Source organism: Arvicola amphibius, chromosome 1 (genome assembly GCF_903992535.2).
Source record: "Arvicola amphibius chromosome 1, mArvAmp1.2, whole genome shotgun sequence".
Classification (NCBI taxonomy): domain Eukaryota; kingdom Metazoa; phylum Chordata; class Mammalia; order Rodentia; family Cricetidae; genus Arvicola; species Arvicola amphibius.
This window is the reverse complement of record NC_052047.1, coordinates 134,774,131-134,794,461: the sequence shown is the minus strand read 5'-3', so window position 1 is coordinate 134,794,461 and position 20,331 is coordinate 134,774,131. Positions and strand designations below refer to the sequence as shown.

The window sequence follows — 20,331 nt, the reverse complement described above, 5'->3', positions numbered from 1 at the left end:
ACTGGAGAGCAGTGGGAAGACGGAGAAAGTGGGAACTTTACAAACACTCGAACTCTAGGGTCTACTAGGTTGAGCTATTCCTGAATTTGAATTATTTAAACCCAGAGGCAACTGAGTTTAAATAATTTACTTGATTTACTTTCTATGGTTGTTCCAAGAAGCAGCACTGGGACTGGTCTCCTGGCACACCGTAAGTCTCACATTCTTTTAAAGAGATGGCTATTGTTTTTATTAGGAAGTCAGGGAGGCTGAGCCACCTGGCGGTCTCCAGCAGAGCCAGGACGACATTCCAGGGGCCAGACTTAAAGCCCTGGTTTGCCCACCTCCTGTCCACAGCCCCCTGGGCTTGTGAGGGGCTTCTTCAGTCAGGCTGCCTGAGCTGAGACACAGCGGTACACCAGCTGGGACGCTTGCCCGCCCCGGCACTTTGGTGTGCTTCCTTCCATCTGGCTGCAGCAGCCCTGTCTGAGTTAGCCTAGAAGTTTATTTTAAACTATTTCACGTGGAAACACTAAGCTTCCTCTTGACTGGTGGGGTTCAAGAAGGTTAACCCCTTCCTCCCCGGGCTGCCAAACGCCTGCCAGAACTGCCTGCCACACAGAGAAAAACAACAACCAAGGCCTGCCTTACATACACCACCGGAGATCCTACTGCCCATCCACACCCCATGGGAGCCGGGTCTCCTCGTGAAGCATTCCAGAATGAGCCTGTTCCACTGTGAGGTGGGGAGGCTGACAGAGAGGCATAGGAAGGCTGGGATCAGAGCAGCCTCCTATCCAGACTCCCCAACCTCAGCCTCCCTCTTTAAGACGTCAGGTTAGAGCTCCCCAATCTCACTCTGTTTTTAAGGTGGGATAACTACCTTCCCTGGTCCAGAAGTGTCAAGGAATAAGGAAGAGTCAAAAGAGCCACTTCCGATACACAATGGGGAGAGACGTTCTAAGTTTCACCATGGTCCCCAGGTTCTGAGAGACCACAGCAGAACTGAGGTTGGCATTAACAGCCTGGGAAACCCTGAACTGGCCCCTCTTGGTCCTGCAATGTGAACCTCTTGAGCTGCAGTGTGGTGGGACACAAAGTTCAAGCCCCATCGCCAGCAGCAAGCACCTTCTCCAGAGTGTCAGGCACTGTGAGGGTGGGGACCTGCTGGAGCCCCACAGCACCCTGCAGGCTGATAATACCCCAGCCTCCCAGCCTCCTACCTGGTACTCCTGACAGATGAGCACTGCCCCTTCCTGCTATAGCTATCTGTACAATTTAGACACAAGAAAGCAAAAAACAGAAACAAAACAAACAAAATTCTGCTGAGGCCGTGTGTAGAAGGAAATCAACACATCACTTCTAAAACTGGGAGCCCCTGGCCATGGACTCCCCTACCTACCCATCCCTCCTCAGGTCTGGAGGGTGTCCAGGACTTTCCTCTGTAGCAGAAGGCTCCAAGCTCCCAGGCGCCCTTGCCCTGCAAACCCCATCACTGGAGGCTTCTCCATCACTTGTGCCCAGTGAACCTGAGGGTCTCATCTTCAGAGCTCACACTATCGCATGCAATCAGCACCCACAAATGCCCCTTCTCCTGGACACTGAATCCTCACAGCTAAGCCTTCACTGGAGACACACATGCTGGCACAGCCTTGCTAAACCTCACCAGCAGCCAAACCCAGGCTGGCTCCAAACTCCATACGGAGCAGAGGATTGTCTTTACCGCCTACCTCCGGTGGTAATCACCATCATCAAGGAAGGTATCAATGCTAACCTCATCAGTAACGGGCATCACTGGTCACCCGGACGGATGGCACTCTGGGGGCACTGACCCTCATCTGCTGGCCCTACAGTGTGAACTGGGTGTTGTCACAAGGAAAAAGCACATGAAACTACTGCCTGCAGGCTTCAGAATCACTGCTCCTGACAGAGCCGAGGCTGGGCCAGAGTGGGGCATGGGATGAAGGAGCCTGCGGGCCACCATGGGGCTTCACAGCTCTCTCCAGAGTTCTGAGAGTCTCTAGAGAGACATGAACAGAATCTGTGTGAAACAGCATGCAAAGATATCAATTTGGGAAACTCCAAAATAGTGCGGAAATAAGAAGGTTGGGGGAATTCTGTTATTTTTATTTGTGTCTGTGCGCGCTTACGCGTGTTCATCTGTGAGAGCGTGGGTGTGCCTATCACAGCCCGTGTGGAGGTCAGAGGACAATTGCAGGGGTCAAGACAGGGTCTCTGGTTGTCTGCTGCTACAGGCACCAGGCTAGCTGGTCTGTAAACGTCCCGTGATTCTCCTGTGTCTGCCCATCTCACATGGGAGCACTGGGATTAGATGCTCCCTGACACGGCTGGTCTTCTGTGGGTTCTGACTCAGGTCCTCATGTTTGTGAGGAAGAAGATGCTTTACTCAGTGGACCATCTCTCCAGCTCCTGGAGCTGGGCATGTTTGGGGTACAGATGGAAAAGATAATGTTAAAGTCACCCTGACCCTCTAGTCCCCACCGGGAGCAACTGGAGCCCCCTGCTGGTTGAACGACACTGAGATTCCATCATTAAGGAGGCCAGGCAAGGATCCTTAAAGGATCCAGACAAGCTTAGGAGGTAGGTGGGGACACATGGGAACAGGGATGGAGGAGCACAGCATAGACAAAGGGCTCAAGGAACGAATGAAGAAGGGGCAGGAGGGGACTTGGTGGTCAAGGACTCTTCTGACAAAGAGACCTGGCCTCTCTCCTCTCCAACAATGGCGGGGACCCCAAGCCCAGAGCACCATTCCAAGGATTTGCCTCCTGTGAAGGTGCCAGCCAAAGAATTAAAAAGAAGCCTGCATGGGTCACAGAATCTTCTTTGGATCTTGAGACCCCAGCCTGCCCCAAGTCCAGCAAGCTAGCCTGACATCAAATATGACAAAGACACACAGTAGCAGGGGAGCAAAAGGGGGTGAGCATGCATGGAGTGAGCTGGGGATACAGGGGCATGGATGTGAATATGTGAGTATGTGATGGGGAGCTGCCTGTGAGAGCCCGTGGGTGTGCACTGGCGCTCTGTGTGTTCAAGTCCTGAACTAAGGAAGGGTTGGCTTTTCCAGAACCTGGTGACAAAGCGCCCTCTTGTGGCCAGAGCACAAGGTAGCACGAGAAAGAGGAAAAGGAAGGTTGAGTGTATAGCAGAGACCCTGGAGAAGAGGGGTGGAAAGAAAAGGACAGTTAGGGGAGGTGGGGGCCGGATTTGAGAAGGTCAATGCAGTTTGGATGCTGCTCCCCTACCACCTGGTGCCGTCCCATCTTGGATGCTGCCCCCTACCTGGTGCTGTCATGTCTTCCCTGAACTTCACCCTCCCCAGTACCTGAGGTACCCTGTCAGGCAGGGCCAAGGTCAAGGCCTTTAACTAGCTGTGTGGATGTGGTAGGAAGCTTGGGCCTTTCAGCTGGCATGTGGAACCTGGGCCTAGGGCAGGGTAAAATGAGGTCCCCTCTCCAGCCTGCACCAGGGACAGGGAATACTGTGAGGACAGTTTATGTGACAGCCCCCCCCCCCATTCTTCCCAGTCTCAGGCCAGGTTCAGATGCCACAGCCACCACTCCATGCCTCCTACAGTAACCCTGTCTGAGGTGCAGTGTGCTTGTCTAGATGGTTTTTGCTAGGTGGGGAGGGGACTTGGCACAAGTTAAAGTGTGGGGATAGACTGGATACCATTGCACCTACTTACTGGATCAGCCAGGCCGTGTTGGGGAAGACAGAGTCCTGTTTCCGGTGACTTCCACTTAGGCAGGGGCTGCCCTGGTTGGGCACGGGCCAGCAGGTATTAGCTCTGGTGGGATACTTCCCATTTGGAGAAGCCCCCAAATTCACAAACCTTGGACAAGTCGAGTGCATCCTGAAAGATCATGTGCTTACATTGTCACAGCAGGGGAGACCCCTAAGGGTACGGGGCACAGTTGAAGTCACTTGTGACACTTTCCACCCAGCATGGTCACCACCTACGCTCTGTGTTCCTGACCACCAGCCACTGCTTTCGCAATGACGATCTAGGACCTAAAGGTGATGGTCACAGAGTAGGTGGAGTTGGTGGCTTGGGTGGCAGGACAGCCCAGCACCAACATCCCTGCTCTCTTTGGGCCTCAGTGTCTGCATCCGCAGGTGAGAGGTGGCACAATGATATGGAGGCTCCATGATCCCTCTGAGACTCTACTCCATTTCCTTTTTTATCGGCAGGAAATAGAGCAGCCTCTGGCACTGTCCTAGGGACCAGAGTATAGAGAAACTCTGGTGCAGAGGCTAGACAAGGGTCAGCCTCATGTGGATGCCTTGGGAAAAGGAGTCTGACATAGAAGCCAGACCAGTGTCAGCCTAATGCAGATGCCTTGGGCCTTTTACTCAGGCTTCGGGCACTGGTCCTCTGGCCTTCCTGCTGAGACAATCACCAGCCTCTGGGGCTGACCCTAAGTAAGGGACCTCACCCTGCTCCAGGCAGCTGAGTCTATTCTGAGATGGCTCCGATATACCTTCCTGCAGGTTCCTCGAGGACTCTGTGAGGGCTTTTCAGCACCCATGTGAACACAGCAGGAACTAAAGGCTATCTTAAGACAGCACTGCCTGGAAACCAGACCTGCATGCATCATCCACAGGCACAATGACGATACTTCCCTGGTGTAGGGATGAGGTCAGATGACACAATTCAGGACCTGCTCCGGGTCAGAGGCTCCCAACGCCAGGCCTTTCTATAAATCCCACTCATTGATAGAGCTGATCCAGGGACCTGATATGTATGGAAGGGATGAGATGAGAGATAGGAAGGGACCCGAGCCTGTCTGAATTCAGAGGCTGCCCGCTGGCACACGCTGAGAGCATACATTGCAGGGGCAGTGTGCCAGATGCCAGAGACGTGGCAGGATTCACAGCAGCCACCATAGCTATTCACAATAGCCATTCCATCCCTTAGGGATAAGGAAAACAGGACCCCTTTGGCCACCAGTGCACAGTCAGGTCACCGAGCATGCATCTGTGACTTAAGAGTCATCTGGAGAAAGGCACAGTACGGGAACAAACACACACCTCCTGTCATAAAAGCTTGGGGTTAGGGTTAGACTAAGATTCGCTAGGAGTCCACTAATAGTTAAGTGCCACATACAAAATGTTAGGGTTAGAGATAGGGTTAGCAGTCAGGGTTAGGACTAAGGTTAATTTCCTAGTAGGCCATTATGGTAGTTTGAATGTAATTGGCTCCCATAAGCTCATAGGGAGTGGCACTACTAGAGTAGGTGTGGCCTTATTGGAGGAAGTGTGTCTCTATGGGGTAGGCTTTGAGGTCTCCTATGCTCAAGCTACACCCAGTGTCATAGTTTACTTCCTGTGGCCTGCGGATCAAGATGCAGAACTCTCAGTTCCTCCAGCACCATGCCTGTTTACATGTTGCTGTGTTCCCTGCCATGAAGATAATGAACTAACCCTCTGAAACTGTAAGCCAGCACCAATGAAATGTTTTCCTTTATAAAAGTTGCTGTGCTCACGGTGTCTCTTCACAGCAACAGAAACCCTTACTATGACAGTCACTAACAGTAGAGTAATGAAGTGCCAATGTTTCAGACTGTCTTCTCCATAGAAGATCTATGCTGGGCTTGCTATCCCTATGTGGTCTCTGAAAACAGTGTTCCTCACATGTTCCCATGGGGACAAGTCACTTTTCAAGCCCCTTGAGGCTCTCCTATCTGGCAGTGTTTCTATAACTATAACCTACAGGCCCCTCATCTTTTCAACACTCATGTACAATGGCACAAACTGAGCCTCTTGTGCTGGAGTAGCCTCACTGTGGGTGACATGTTGTGGGATATTACCTGAAGATGTGTTACATTTGTTTATGCTGTGGAACGTTTGTTTTAATGATGCAAAGATGTGCTGCATTCTTTTATGTTGCATTTTTTTTTAATGCTGTGAAGCTGTGTTACTTTGTCTAAGTGACCCAGCTACACAGCAAGCCACAGAGGAAGAAGTAAAAAAGGTGCAGAGGATAAAGACAAAAGCCCAGATGCAAAAGGTAGATGGAATTACTTAAATTAAGAAAATCTGGCTAGAAACAAGTCAAACTAAGGCCAGACATTTATAAGTAATAATAAGTCTCTCCGTATATTTATTTGGAAGCTGGATGTTGGGCCTCCAAAAAGTAAACAGTAAAAAACAAACAAACAAAAATAGCCAATTACAGTGACCCAGTTGCTCCCTTGTTTAAGATTCTTACTTTTGCCATCCTCCAGACCAGCAAAGGATGATCTGCCTCTTTACAAACAGGTCCTGTCCTGTGGAACTGGGGCAAGGGATCAGTTCCTGGAAACCCACAGCTGCATGGTTACCACCCCTGGCCACCAACAGAGGACCTGGCATGTGCCAGGCACTGGTGAAACTTTAGAGTTACAGAAAGATGCCATGAAACAGTCAGGAAAAAAGTGCCTTGCACAGTATAATCCCATTTTTGCAATAAAGGAAAATCAAAAACGGCTGTGTGCTCATGTGTACTGAAAAGACGGTCTCTCTCTGGATGGAATTCTCTCTCCAAGTGCAAGCTCCATCAGGTGGCTATCACTTCCCTTTGGGTGGTTTGGAGTTTTATGGGGCTGGGAACTGATTGGGTCTGGGGCCTCACATATGTTGGATAAGCACTCCACTGTGGGACAATGCTCTTGTACGCTGTAAAGATTTGTCACTCGTATTAGTTTAATAAAACACTGCTTGGCCAGTAGTCAGGCAGGAAGTATAGGTGGGGCGACCAGACTAAGTGAATTCTGGGAAGAAGGAAGGCACTCACCAGTCAGAGGCAGAGGAAGCAAGATGAGAACACCTCACTGAGAAAAGGTTCCAAGCCACATGGCTAAACACAGACAAGAATTATGGCTTAATTTAAGTTGAAAGAGTTAGTTAATAATAAGCTGGAGCTAACAGGCTAAACAGTTTATAATTAATATAAGCCTCTGTGTTTCTTTAAGACTGAACAGCTGTGGGACCAGGCAGGACAGAAACTTGCATCTATACTCTACCACTGAGTCCCCCCTCCCACACACCCTACTTACACTTCCCTCTGAACAGCACGCAGATGACTGGACCCGGCAAAGGGCCTCTACCTGGGAGACTGGAGCGGGTGCACCTCCCAGTCCTACTTGTGTGTGGACCTCCCTTCTGTGTGTGGGATCTTCCTCAGAGACTCAGCAGCCTAGAGGTTTGTTCCAGCCACGAGCAAAGACACAGTGCATTCTGAGTACATGGGATTAGACTGGTCACATAGGCCCCCAACTAAGGACACATTTTCCTCAACTAAGATGTTTTCCTTAACGAACTAGAGCAGCCCTACCTCTGGGCTTTCAAATACGAAGGTGCTACTTACTCATGTATTTGGCCACTAAGTTACAACACACACTGAATATGTGCCAGCTGGGCTCCACCATAAACAGAGCGCAGCCGCAGGAGGGGGCTGAGTCCCGCTGCCAAGTGAGGAGCAAGGAGGAATCACAGATCTTAAAGTCTGCTATGGCCTGAATGTGTCCCCTCAAATTCTAGTGTTGGAAACTTAATTCCTGGTACAACAGTGATGGCAGATGGGCCTTTGGGAGGTGTGTGGTCACGGGGATGACACCCCTTAAAAGGGGCTTGAGGGAGTGGGTTCTCTGCTTCCTTTTGTGCATGTTAGGATTCAGTATCCCTCCTCCTCTGGGGATGCAGGAAGATACATCCGGAGTCATCCTGGAATAGAACACTGCCTACAGGCACCATGATCTTGGACTCCCAGCCTCCAGAATTGTGAGGGACTCTATTTCCTGTCTTCAGCAATGTGGTACTATGTTTTACATCAGTGTGAACAGACCAGGAAGGAGAAGGTTAGTCACTTGGGAAGAATGCTTTTGTAGCTTCCAAGCAGGGTTCTGTCAGGCCAGACATAAACAACGGAGCCAAGAGACCCTCCTCAGAGAGGTTGGGGAAGAAAGAAAGTCTGTATTTCAGGTATGCTGGGGCTTCAAAGGCACTTCCACCCTGGGAGAGTCGGGAAGTGGCTTCCTGACCCGGGACCCCAGGAGTGCTGAGACTCCCTCCCTCACACCCAGCTTACAGATGGCTTCAGCTCACACCTCCCTCAGGGTTCTCACTCAGGATGGATCTCAGAGAGACAGTCAGGCCATCGATGGGTTCTAGCCCTGCCTAAGACAATCATTCCAATGTGTGTGACTGACCTACCATCTTTCAAAACCAGACAACCATGTTTTCACCAACTCTCTCTAGCGTCGACCAAACAGTGCTTTGTTTGAATGGCTTGACCAAAATGGAATCCACTGCAAATAGGCAAGACAGGGTCTGGTGATATGGCTCAGTTGGTAGAATGCTTACTTAGAATGCATAGAGCCCTGGGTTCGATGCCAAGTACAGCATAAATTAGGAATGGAGATACACTCCTATAATCCCAACACTTGGGAGGCGGGGAGGAGGACTCAGAAGTTCCAGATCAATTTTGGCCACATAGCAAGTTCAAGACTAGCCTGGGCTATATGCAAGCCTGTCTCAAAATATAAAACAGGGGGTTGGAGAGAGGGAAGGGGAGAGATTATGTAACTGTATTCTAATTATAATAAAAAATTACTAAGCAATAAATAAATAAGCAAGACACGGTCGATGCCTAAGACACTCTCAATGGCTAAGCCAAGTCACAGCCCAGTTACCACAGAGCAGATCCAACCGCCCAATTCCTAGCAATTGTTCATGAACTTCAGACCCAGAGTAACCCTGACAGCTGTCTGTGGTCTCAAGGTGTTGTGACTCTCGCAGGCTGGGGAAGGCGGAACGGAAGGAGAAGGAAAGTGGCCGACGGCAGGAGGCCAGTTGTAACCTCAGTGGCTGCAAAGGTTTTGAGCACACTGCCCAAAGCAGCATGGACAACCCGCCCTGATTCCCTGACGGCAGCACTAGGACAGGCAGAGCTTCGCAAGCTTATCCTCACTCCACACAGATCCATGTCGGCCTTGAAGCTCAGGCTCTGTTCCGAGAGCTGCCTCACCACCACCACCACCACCACGCAATGAAAGACAGCGATTTCTACTACGAAGGTCAGCCGCACTGGTCCTTAGGGGCCAGCTACAGACAAGGCCATGAGTGTCCACATACTGTTTGTTTGTTTGGAAAGAAAAGCCCCAAGTCAAGAAGGCTGGCATTCTGGGAAGGGCCAGAGAAGAGCAGGAAGATGAAGTGGCCATGGGCACTGACCTGAATTTCCCGGTCCGCACCTGCAATGCTCTCATTCCACACTTCTGGGCCCCGCCGACGTCACCCACGATGTCATCGCCGATCATGACGGCCTGTCAGTAGTGAAATAGTCTCAGAAGTTACGTCAGGAAAGTTTTATTCCTGGGTTCTTCATATCTTTCTTTTTTTTCTTTTCTTGACATAATAAACTGCTTGATTTGATGTTTAAAGCCACCATCATCCAAATTAAACAAGATAATATGGTCACTGTATTGATTTAAAGTCAACCCACCTTGAATGTATCTCCCGCTGTTCCCCTGGGCCATGACCAGTTTATTTATTCAATGTGAAATCAATCAGCAGCCGTCAGAGTGATATGGCGCCTCAAGGGGCACCTGCCTCTGTGCAGACTGAGTGGACTGCATTTCCCCTGATGCTAAATACTCGTCTGTGACCAGGTGATTGTGCTGGGAAAACTACATCAAAGTCTGGCAAGTCTTTATCGTCCCCAGGTCAGAAGGTTTTACTTTCAAATGTCAAATGACGATGTGTAAAAACCAAAATCTAACACCCCCCCCCCCCACACACACAAGAAATATTTGCCTACTGGATAGGGTTTCAGAAGCAGTCTGTGGAACTAAGTGCTACCACCTGAAACCACCCCCCAAACAGGCAAGCTCTCAGAACCAACAGTCCTCAAGGCACGGACATCAAACAAGGAAGGGTGTGTCTTCTGAGGCCTAGCAAGCACGTGAGGTGGCTCTGTGACTAGCCCAGCCTCATGCCTTCAGTGTTGGCACAGTTATGTGTGTGGGGAAGATATCATGGGCTGAGCTGTATCCTGCAAAGTCATCATGGCCTGAGCCCCAGCGTGGGTACCTAGAGATCACTTCTATGGAGGCAGTTTAGATTCCAGGGGGTCAAGGGTGGAGCCCTGAGCCAGTGTGACTGTGCTTCTTGGTTCTCCTTGGAGGAGGAAGAGACCCCACAGCTGCCTCCGTATAAGCACAGCAAAGGCCATGGAAGGACAGCAAAAAGACAGCCACTGTGGACTGCGGTGTAGACACGGTTTGAGGCTGTTCCCCAAAGGCCTGTGTGCTGGTGGCTTGGTCTTCAGCATGATGGTGTCAGTGGGGAGGCACCTGTAATAGATGCAACTGGAAATCATTACAATAAGCAAGACGAGCCAAACTTTAAAAGGCAAATACGGTGTGTTTCCTCTCATAAGCAGAATCTGAAGCTGAAATTATACATGTGGGGGGGGGAGCACACATTTCTATACATGTGTGATTATAGGTCCTGACATGAGAAAGGCCACCACGTGGAGGAGAGGACTAGATCGCGGGGTGACGGGAGGAGAAACAGCAGAGGAATACACGGGAAGGAAGCAGAGCAGGACTGCAGAGCAAAGAGAGGGACCACTGCGAGGCACAGGGCGCCAGGGACCAGTGCGCACTCGAAATCCCTCCCTGGACTTCTCCGATCTCTCTTCCCCCTCCTTCCTGTGTCTCACAGATATGTTACAGATACTGGTGACAACTGATCTCCATCAGTGTCCCCAATAATCATATGGTGCTTACTCTTAGGATATTACGGAAAGCCAAGACATGCTGGTCTTCCACTTTAAAAGTTCCTTTTAAAACTCACTAAACTTTTTAAAAAGTCAGCTTAAAGAAATCCTGAGCACGTAATAGTGCCCGGCTACAGCAAAACACGGAAGCGTTTTCTAGGAGACAGTGTTGGGGCAAGCAGGTGGGGGGAGGGCACCGCTAAGAGCTCGAGTTGAGGTTTTTTGTTTTGTTTTCTACCAACTTTCATAGAGCAGTGTGGAAACCATCCGGGCCACCTGGGAAGACCCAGGGGGTAGCATTCGCTGTAGTGGGAGAGCATGGGGTACAGTGACGCAATGACCCGAGACTCCGAAGCATCAGGACTCTCCAACAACTTGTACAGAGTCGCCTCGGGTACAGATGGGCAGACGTGGCTTGCTGACCCCCTCTATAAAGGAGCCATTCTAAAACTGTTGACTCAGCCTTTGAAAAACGCAAAGGTTCCAGCTCAGGTTCATCCACTGCTGCCAAAGGCGTTGGGACTTTTGTGGGACTGGACTTCCTAGAAATGAAATGCACACCCTAACTATCGCATGCCATGCTTGACACCTTCCGTGCCTCTGGGGATAGTAAAACTGTGTACACATGGGCTAGGGCGATAGCTCAGTCAGTAGAGTTCTTGATTAGTATACACAAGGCTGCGGGTTCAAGCTCCAGCACTGTATACACTAAGTGGGGTGGTGTGTGCCTGTAATCCCGGGATTTAGGAGGTAAAGGCAGAAAGGTCAGAAGTTCAAGGTCATCCTCAGCTACATAGTGAGTTCAAGGCCAGCCTGGATACATGAAATCCTGCCTCAAAACAATCTCTTACGTGTGTGCATGCACACATACAACAGACAGAGGGAATTGCCTTCTCAGGGCCCTCTTGGACTGGCATTTTTGATGTGGTCCATGAAGATGGTTTCTGAAAAAAAAAATTACTCCCTTGGAGTCAGTGTTATCACGCACGGAAGAGCGTCTGTGGGATGGATGCTTGGAACGACGACATGATGCCAGCACAGGGCAGAACCCCAGGAAGTGGAGAGGCGGGTGGCAGGGAGTTGGGGCTAGACACAGGCAGCCAGCGGGATGTGCAGTGGAGCCTGTCTGGGCCAGCTTGTGGGCTCTGCATACCAAACGTTCCCGGAACCCTGGGGAATTTCCAGATTTACCATCAGTGAAGGGCAATAATCACACCGAGAGGAGCAATTATTGCCAAATCATTTAGGATTTAAAAAATCATTGGCAAGAAGATGGAGGTCAAGAGGTGCACCATCGAGGGAAATAAAATTCCACCTGTCAGGCCTGGCTTTTACTCCTTTCGGACGGTGATGGTGATGTGCTAGAGAGGAGACCGACATTAAAAACTGAATGACCGCATTCCAAGAGAGCCCAGGGATGCAGAGAGCTGCGGGTGCTGTCACCCTCCAAGGCAGTTCCGGGGTTTGGATTTGTATAGCAGGCTCTGGGGCATATGGAAGCCTGCACTCTGCTTCCCCCAGAAGTACACAAAGCAGGGGTGGATCCTAGAATCTGGGAGACAGAGAAGGAGTATCAGAAGTTTAAGGTCATCATGGTCTTATACAGTGAGGTAGAGCCAGTCTGGGCTCAAAAAGGAGATCCTCTGTTCCTTCAACACTGCCTGACTGCAGGTCTCTCCTTCAACATCCTGGGTGCTCAGAACAGATCCTAACAGGCGACATGCTTTGAAGACGGGCTTTCAGGGCCCAGGGGCTTCCCAGGAAAGTTGATCTTTTGTGAGCTGTCAGCTCTCCCTGGGCTCTGCTGGGCAGACTATGCCTCCATCACAGGGAAGGACACAGTGAGGCAGGCAGGCACACACCCCGCATGAAGAGTCCTCAAGACATTCACACCTTCAGCCTCCAGGCACCTCAGAAACTCAGAGGTGACACTCGCTCAGCCATCTCCACCACGGCTACTATATTTACAAGGACAAACACCAACATGGCAAAAGCTAAGGGTTGCTGATTTTTTTTTTAAATGTGTGTTTGAGACGTGCTGTTGTCCTGATTTCTAGACCCTAGAAAGGACCTGATTACCTCTAAGGGGGTTGCATTTCCAATCATTTAGGGTAAGCCTAGCCCTGTGCTGGAAATTAGATTAGGGGCTGCCACCGCAGGAGCTCGGGCTCAAAGCACCTCTGCAGAGCCATTGCCAAGAGAACGGCAGTGACGACTTTATTGATTAGAGCAGTTCAGGACAGTCAAGGCAGGCCACAGCCTGGCACCTGAGCAGCCTGCAGCCCTTCATCACAGGGCACTTTCATTACACACACACACACACACACACACACATATGCACAGGCGCGCGCACACATACACACACACACAAATACAGAGTTGGGGATTATAACTTGTGTGTGCATGTAGTTATGTAAAACTCTGTCTTATAATGTCTACATATCCCGAGATTTAAATAACCACAGCAAGCCTTTCAACGGCAGGCTAGAGCCAGGAGAGACTGACAGTTGGGGAGATACACAGGTACTGTGTTTAAACTCAGATTGCATTAGCCTGCCACGTGCCAGGCACGAAGCGCAGGTGTGCAGCACAGCACACATATGGAGGGCAGAAGGCAGGTTCCGGGAGTCAGTCTCTCCCCACCCCGTGAGGCCTAGTCACCAGGTCTGGCTTGTAGGTGACTTTACCCACTAAGCTATCACGCCAGCCTGAGCTCTAGAACATTTCTATCACCCACAGGAGACCACGTCCTTATGAACTGACATTCCTGCCGTGCCCACCTTAACCTCTGGTAACCACTAGTCCACTCTCTCTGCCTCTGCGGGCTTGCCTGCTCTAGCCCTCTCTACGGATTCCAGGCATGCTTTTGTCCTGTCCCTGGCAGACCCTGTTCCTGGCTCATTCCTCCTCTTTATGACTTACTGTTTCACTGTAGGAGCGGGGCACATGGTGCTGACCCATCCACTGGGGACTGGCAGACATATGAGTTCTGTTCATCCTTTTAGTTGCTGCAAATGCAGCTTCCACGAACATCTATCTATAAATGGTTTTAGGGGACTTCTTGTTTCTGTGGTGCTGGGACTCAAAGCCAGGGCTTTGCTCTTGCTAGGCAGGTGCTTGGCCACTGAGCTACCCTCAGACCCTGCATGGTGGTTGTTATTTGGATGTCAGTTCCTTTCATCTGTGTCTACACCTCGGCGCGCCATCACTGGAACAGACAGCGGACTCATTTAACCCTGAAGAGCCACCGAAGTTTCCCTCCCAAGAGTTCTGTTCCTTCACAGTCCTGAAACACAGGGCTCCAGCTTTTCCATATTAACACCTGCACTATTCGGCTACTTCTCTCCACTAGCGGCCATATTAGATGGTTGGGTTTGTAGTCCTAATGGGCCAAGAAACTCACCATCTTTCTGTGTGCTCTTGGGTCATCTCCTGGGGTTCTACTGTTAAAATGCCCCATTTTAAAAAATATTCCTATTTTTTAACATGAAAGCATACAATAGACCTGAGATTTGCTTTAAAACACGAGAGTGGGGCTGGAGAGATGGTTTAGTTGGAAAAGTGCTTGCTATGCAGATATGAGGCCCCAAGTTCTGATTCCCAGCATCCATGTGCACCTGGGCACATCAGCAGACATCTGTAATCCCAGTGATCCTGTGCAGAGATGGGAGTCCCTGGAAACTCACTGGTTCGCTAGCTCGGCATATGCAGTGGCAGGTAAGGGAGACCCTGTCTCAGACAGAGGACAAGATAAGGACTAACACCCAAGGCTGTCCTCTGCCCTCCACATGCACACTGTGGCACATGCACATGTGCAAATTACATACATGTTCATGCATGTTCATGTACACACTCACACAAATACAAGAAAGGAAAACATTTTTTTTTAAGGGGGGTAAACATTACAAGAAGGGACCATGTGTGATCTAGTTGTTGGGACACACGGCAAGTAACTCTCTCATTCCTCAGTTAGAAGAGTCCCGGGACAGAAATATGGCTCAGTGGGTAATGGGGCTTGCTGCTGAGCCTGACGATCTGAGTTCGAGTCCTAGCACCCACTTGCTGGAGGGAGAGAATGAACTCACACGATCCCACACCCCAAAGAAACAAGTAAATGTCATTTAAAAAGTTTAAAAAAGGAAATTCTGCCACTCGTACCTGGTGAGCTTCCACCCCGATGGCTTGTAGAGCAGACTTGAAGAACTCAGGGGAAGGTTTCCCCACCACTTCAGCCTCGATACCACAGGCATACTGGCAAAGAAAAGGCATAGCATGGGTTTGAGATCACGAATGGGAATGTGACCAAGCATGGGAAAGACCGTCTCATGATGGTGAAGGCCCTCCACAAAGCAGGATGCTACAGGCCTCAAAGACATCTCATGGACAACACTGTCACAAGTCCACAATAGGTGTCCTACCTCCAGTTCTGCCACACACTCTAAGGCTGCCCACAGCAAAGTGGCATACCACACCTGGCAAAGCCACAAGGCTCCCAAGGGACAGGAGACCAGGGCCCTCACCTTCCTGTTCAGCTACAATTCCATTCTCTTGCCTCTCCCTGATGCCCACCTCCAAGTAGATCCTAGGCCCTCCTGAAGGGGACAGGATTCAATCCACCCACCTGCCCACTTTCCCCACCTGGACACAGGTGAGAGCAGGGGAGTGGTCAGTAGGAGTCTAGGCAGGGGTAACTGATTGGCCACAGTCAAAGTGAACTCCAGAGGTCTGGCCGCAGATGATTCTGTAACCTGGAGGGTCAGCTCAGGAATGAGGCCAGAGGGGACACATGAAGCGTGAGGTGTTAACAGGGCCAGGAAGGAGGCAGCCAGGAGTCAGAGAAGAGTGGTAAAAAGCATGCTGGGAGAGATTACCAGGAGGTTGGCCGGGGTTGGGAAGAGAGAATGACACACATGTGACTGACTGTGATGACCCAGGCAATGGGAGAGCCAGCTCCAGAGGAGACGGAGTGTGCAGCTAGAAACCCTACACATGAAAGGCTTCTTGTATGTAAAGCACTCCCTCTTCTCCAGAAAGCCTGAAGAGGGCATGGGGCAGAACCATGGCGGGTACCTCGAGTGCCTTCATGTAGCCTCCAACATCCAGCATGAGGCCAGAGGTCTCCTTGTAGTAGCGTCTGCAAGAAAGCAGAAGGGAAGAGATAAGCAGAGAGCCACAGGTGCAGGTCAGTACTGACACCATGCTCAGAGTGACTGATGGAGGCCACATGGCAGAACCACAGGGCTAGCAGCACTAGGACATCATGGGTCATTCAGCCAGTAGCCCCCTGCCACTGGCCTTGTGGGGACCCTACCGCAATGATTAACCAGGAACCCAAGGGGGACAGGCAGATGGATCCAGTTACTAACACAGAGGAAGACAAGTGACCCGTGTTCCAGGAAGGGATGGCAGGCCCCCGGAGCATGTGCTGACTCCCTAATTGCTAATAATTAACCCTTAACTGCTGCCTGAGGAGAGAACTCCATTAGTTCCACAGCGGCCTGCCACATCCCCTGTTAGCTGGGGTCAGGCAAGGTGCCAGGATTCTTGGGGCACCAGCTGCTTCCACGAGACAAGAAGCATGTCTGTCCAACTGCAGAGACAACACAGGCTCTCTGAGCAGTTCTCCTTAAGACAGTCCCACTGCTCTTCCAGGTGCCCACGGCCCATCCCACATCAGACCAAGGCCTCAAGGTACAAGGAGTCCTGACTGCAAAGTCATCCGTCCATACCTGGGGCTCTCTGAGCAGAGACATGTGACCATAAGGAAGCAAGAAGGTGGCTTACACATCATGTTCTAGGGATGAGGTTCGCTGACACCCAGAGGAATGGCACGGGGATCTGAGTTTAGAATTATTAGGTCTGACCATCCCTGTCAGTTTTTCCCTTCCCTCCTTCCTTTCTCTTCCAGCAGGGGACGTTAACTAAGCATGTGTGCAGAGGATGAGGGGAAAGAGACGCAGACTGGCTTCAACATTCAGACCCCTCTCAGCTTTCTAACAGGGACTTTGGGCTATGTAAGCCTTTAGACCTCAGCTTCCTCACCTCTAAAATGGTCAAAAGAAACGAACATCCATATGTTGTGAAGCTTGGACAAAATAGAACACTTAAAGTTCCTCATATATGTCCAGAACACAACCACCACTCAATGGCAGACTGGAAAAATCTCCAGTTCACTGGCGCTGAGACACAGGACCTGAGACAGGAGCTCAATGGAAAAATGAATACAGGTCCCAGGCCTGCTGGTGCTAGTCCTGTAATCCAGTCCTCAGGAGGCTGAGGCAGGGGAATTGTCAATTCTAGGCCAGTCTGGGATACACAGCAGATCCTACCTTACTTAATCTTTTTCTTTTCTTCCTGTGTATGTGGTGGAACACGGTCTGAGAATGGAGTTATGTGAGGAGAATTCTGTGTGCTTGTGAGAAAACGCCAGGAGAACCTGGCACTGATGTGGGCTCTGAGGAGTCCAACTCCAGCCCTCTTGCTTGCGTGCTGACAGTTTTAACCATTCCGCCATCTCCAAAGTTGGTGAGGCGGCTCAGTGAGTGGAAAACTTGCAGTGTAAGCAGGGGGACCTGCAGAGCCCCAGAAACCACAGAACCTAGGTGTGACACTGTGTGTTCGTGACCCCAGCACTCCTGGGTCAGATGGGATGCGGAGACAGAGGAAGTCCCAGAAGCTAGCCGGGCAAAGGACAGAGACCCTGTATCAAACAAGGTGGAAGATGAAGAGCAACAGCTGAGGTTTTCCTGTGACCTCCACAGGCACACCCTACCATGAGCATGCCTACACTCACAGACAGACAGACACACACACCACATACACACCTGTGACCTCCACATGTACACCCTACCATGAGCATGCCTACACTCACAGACAGACAAACACACACACACACCACATACACACCTGTGACCTCCACAGGCACACCCTACCATGAGCATGCCTACACTCACAGACAGAGACACACACACACCACATACACACCTGTGACCTCCACATGTACACCCTACCATGAGCATGCCTACACTCACAGACAGACAAACACACACATACCACATACACACCTGTGACCTCCACAGGCACACCCTACCATGAGCATGCCTACACTCACAGACAGACAGACAGACAGACAGACAGACAGACACACACACACACCTGTGACCTCCACAGGCACACCCTACCATGAGCATGCCTACACTCACAGACAGACAGACACACACACACCACATACACACCTGTGACCTCCACATGTACACCCTACCATGAGCATGCCTACACTCACAGACAGACAGACACACACACACCACATACACACCTGTGACCTCCACATGTACACCCTACCATGAGCATACCTACACTCAGACAGACAGACACAGGCAAGACACACATACACTTACTTAAAAGTGTTTTCTTCATTTTTTTTCTATTTTTACAATAAATTATAATGACTATTTCCTTAGTCCAGAGTTCCCAAAGAACTGGAAAATGATAAACAGAATTTGGCCAGCAGAGGGAGATACAGAGGTGCTGTGCTGTGCTGTCTGAGTGACAGACAGGTGGCTTGCCCTACTCAGCCCAGGACTCTGTGCAGGACTCAGGGACACACTGGGACCTGGCAGGCACCCCTGGACTCCAAGTGTAGAGGAGACATAAACAGACCCACAGGGAAACTGTAAGCGCAAACACAGCGCGCTGCATGAATGGGGGACAGAGGCATCCCTCGGAAGAGACGATTACAGCTATGTCCTGAGCGAGGGGAAGGAGTGTGGAGACCAGGGAGCATCTGGGATCCCCAGAGCACCTGATGGGGTCCACAGTGGCCCACCTCCACACCCAGTTAGGCCATCCTCCGCGGGCAAGGGTCCTCAGAAGCTCCCAGAGGCTCCCAGCCTTGTTCCAATGGGTAGCCAGAGAAAAACCCCAGGAGAGGATTATCAGGGTCCTTCCAAAGCAAAGGGTGAGTAGAAAGGGCTTGGGCAGAGGACAGAGCCAGGACAAACCTAACTCGGAACAGAAGACACTCAGCAAGAAGCAAACAGAAACTTCCAAAACAAAACATTAACAGGGGCAGCTGTCTGCAGCGGAGGATTCTGGGGATTTCCAGGCTGCCCCAGGGCCAGCCGGAGGACACAGGAGACTGGATGGACAGGAACAAGCCATCATTTGGAAATCTCACCCCTACAGAGTCTCTGGAACACAGCTCTGCCTCGGATCTAGAAGTTTATTCTAAAGTAACTTCAGGGTGTTTCAATTCACTGGGTGACTTAAAATATACACCCAAAGCACAACCTTCTGAGCCAAAGAAAATGGATTTTCAGAAATCCCAAATAAAAACCTTTTTTCTTATTTTTTATTTTTTTTGAGACAGGATTTTTCTATGTAGCCCTGGCTATTCTGAAATTCGTTCTGTAGACCAGGCTGGCCTCAGACTCAGAGATCTGCCTGCCTCTGCCTCCTCCAGAGTGCTGATATTAAAGGTGTGTGCTACCACTGCCCAGCTAAAATAAAAACTTTTAATCCCACCCTCCCCGCTACCTCTCAGCAGAGGCTTGTTTTTGAGACAGGGTCCCTCTATCTACCCTGGCTGGCCTGGAACTCTTTGTAGACCAGGTTGGCCCCCAACTCTCAGAGGTCCTTCTGCCTCCACCCCCCCCCCAAGTGCTGGAGTTACAGATGTGCCCCACTACCTCATATATGATGCGGGGAATGGAACCCAGTGCTTCGTGCATGCTAGGAAAACACTCTACAACTAAGCTACATCCCCAGTCACCGCCTCCCAATTTTCTTTCTTACTTTTTGTTTTGATTTTGGTTTTCAAGACAGGGTTTCTCTGTGTAACAGCTCTAGCTGTCCTAGAACTCACTCTGAAGCCCAGGCTGGCCTGGAACTCACAGAGATCCACCTGCCTCTGCCTCCTGAGTGCTGGGATTAAAGGCCTGGGCCACCACCACTGCCTGGTCTAGTTTCTTTTTTAAACTGAATCTGAGCTGATGTTTAGAGAGCCCACAATCTTTCTGTATTTCTTATTCATTCAGGAAAACAAAACTCCACCTGGCTGCTGGCTGTAAACACCGCTCCCTTTAAGATGAGCAGCAAAATCGGCATCGGCTTTACACCCCTTCACTAGCGACCGGATATAGTTTTCCTTCCTTTAGGGCACAGTGTGGCCTGCTGTGGGCCTGGAAGGGCCCAGGGACCTCCAGTCACTGAGGGGCCACTGTGGCACTGGGAGATCGGGGCACAGGGAGCAGTCAGATCTGATTTTATGCTTCTTTCTCCTGCCGTTTCCGATTCCTCGGTGCAGCCTCCCTGCAAAATGACCACTTGACCTCTCCCTGAAGAGCCATTAACCTCCATAGTCTGTAGAGTAAACAGCTTAATTTTCTGATGGCGGCATGACAGGAGAAATTACAAAGGCAATTCCCTCTCTCAGTCCACACAGATGCCAAATGTAAATCACTCCATTCCAAGAAGGGGGACATCCTGCCTCCCTGCACCCTCAGGGAGGCCACCCCAGCCTTCACTGTCGTGACAGGAGCTCTTCCTGGGCCCCTGGGCTGCCTAGA

At 50.6% G+C, this 20,331-nt stretch overlaps 1 protein-coding gene across 4 annotated transcripts in view; it reads right to left on the bottom strand.

The window, feature by feature from the left end:
* Window positions 1-20,331, bottom strand: part of LOC119806551 (phospholysine phosphohistidine inorganic pyrophosphate phosphatase) — an 84,087-nt gene that overhangs the window by 41,830 nt on the left and 21,926 nt on the right. For all 4 annotated transcript variants that reach the window (XM_038318336.1, XM_038318343.1, XM_038318333.1 and 1 more), the window contains exons 4-6: window positions 15,836-15,899; window positions 14,924-15,016; window positions 9,217-9,308 (exon numbers count right to left, since the gene is read on the bottom strand). In XM_038318336.1, coding sequence (XP_038174264.1) covers window positions 9,217-9,308; window positions 14,924-15,016; window positions 15,836-15,899 — 249 coding nt within the window. The remainder of the gene's footprint in view (window positions 1-9,216; window positions 9,309-14,923; window positions 15,017-15,835; window positions 15,900-20,331) is intronic.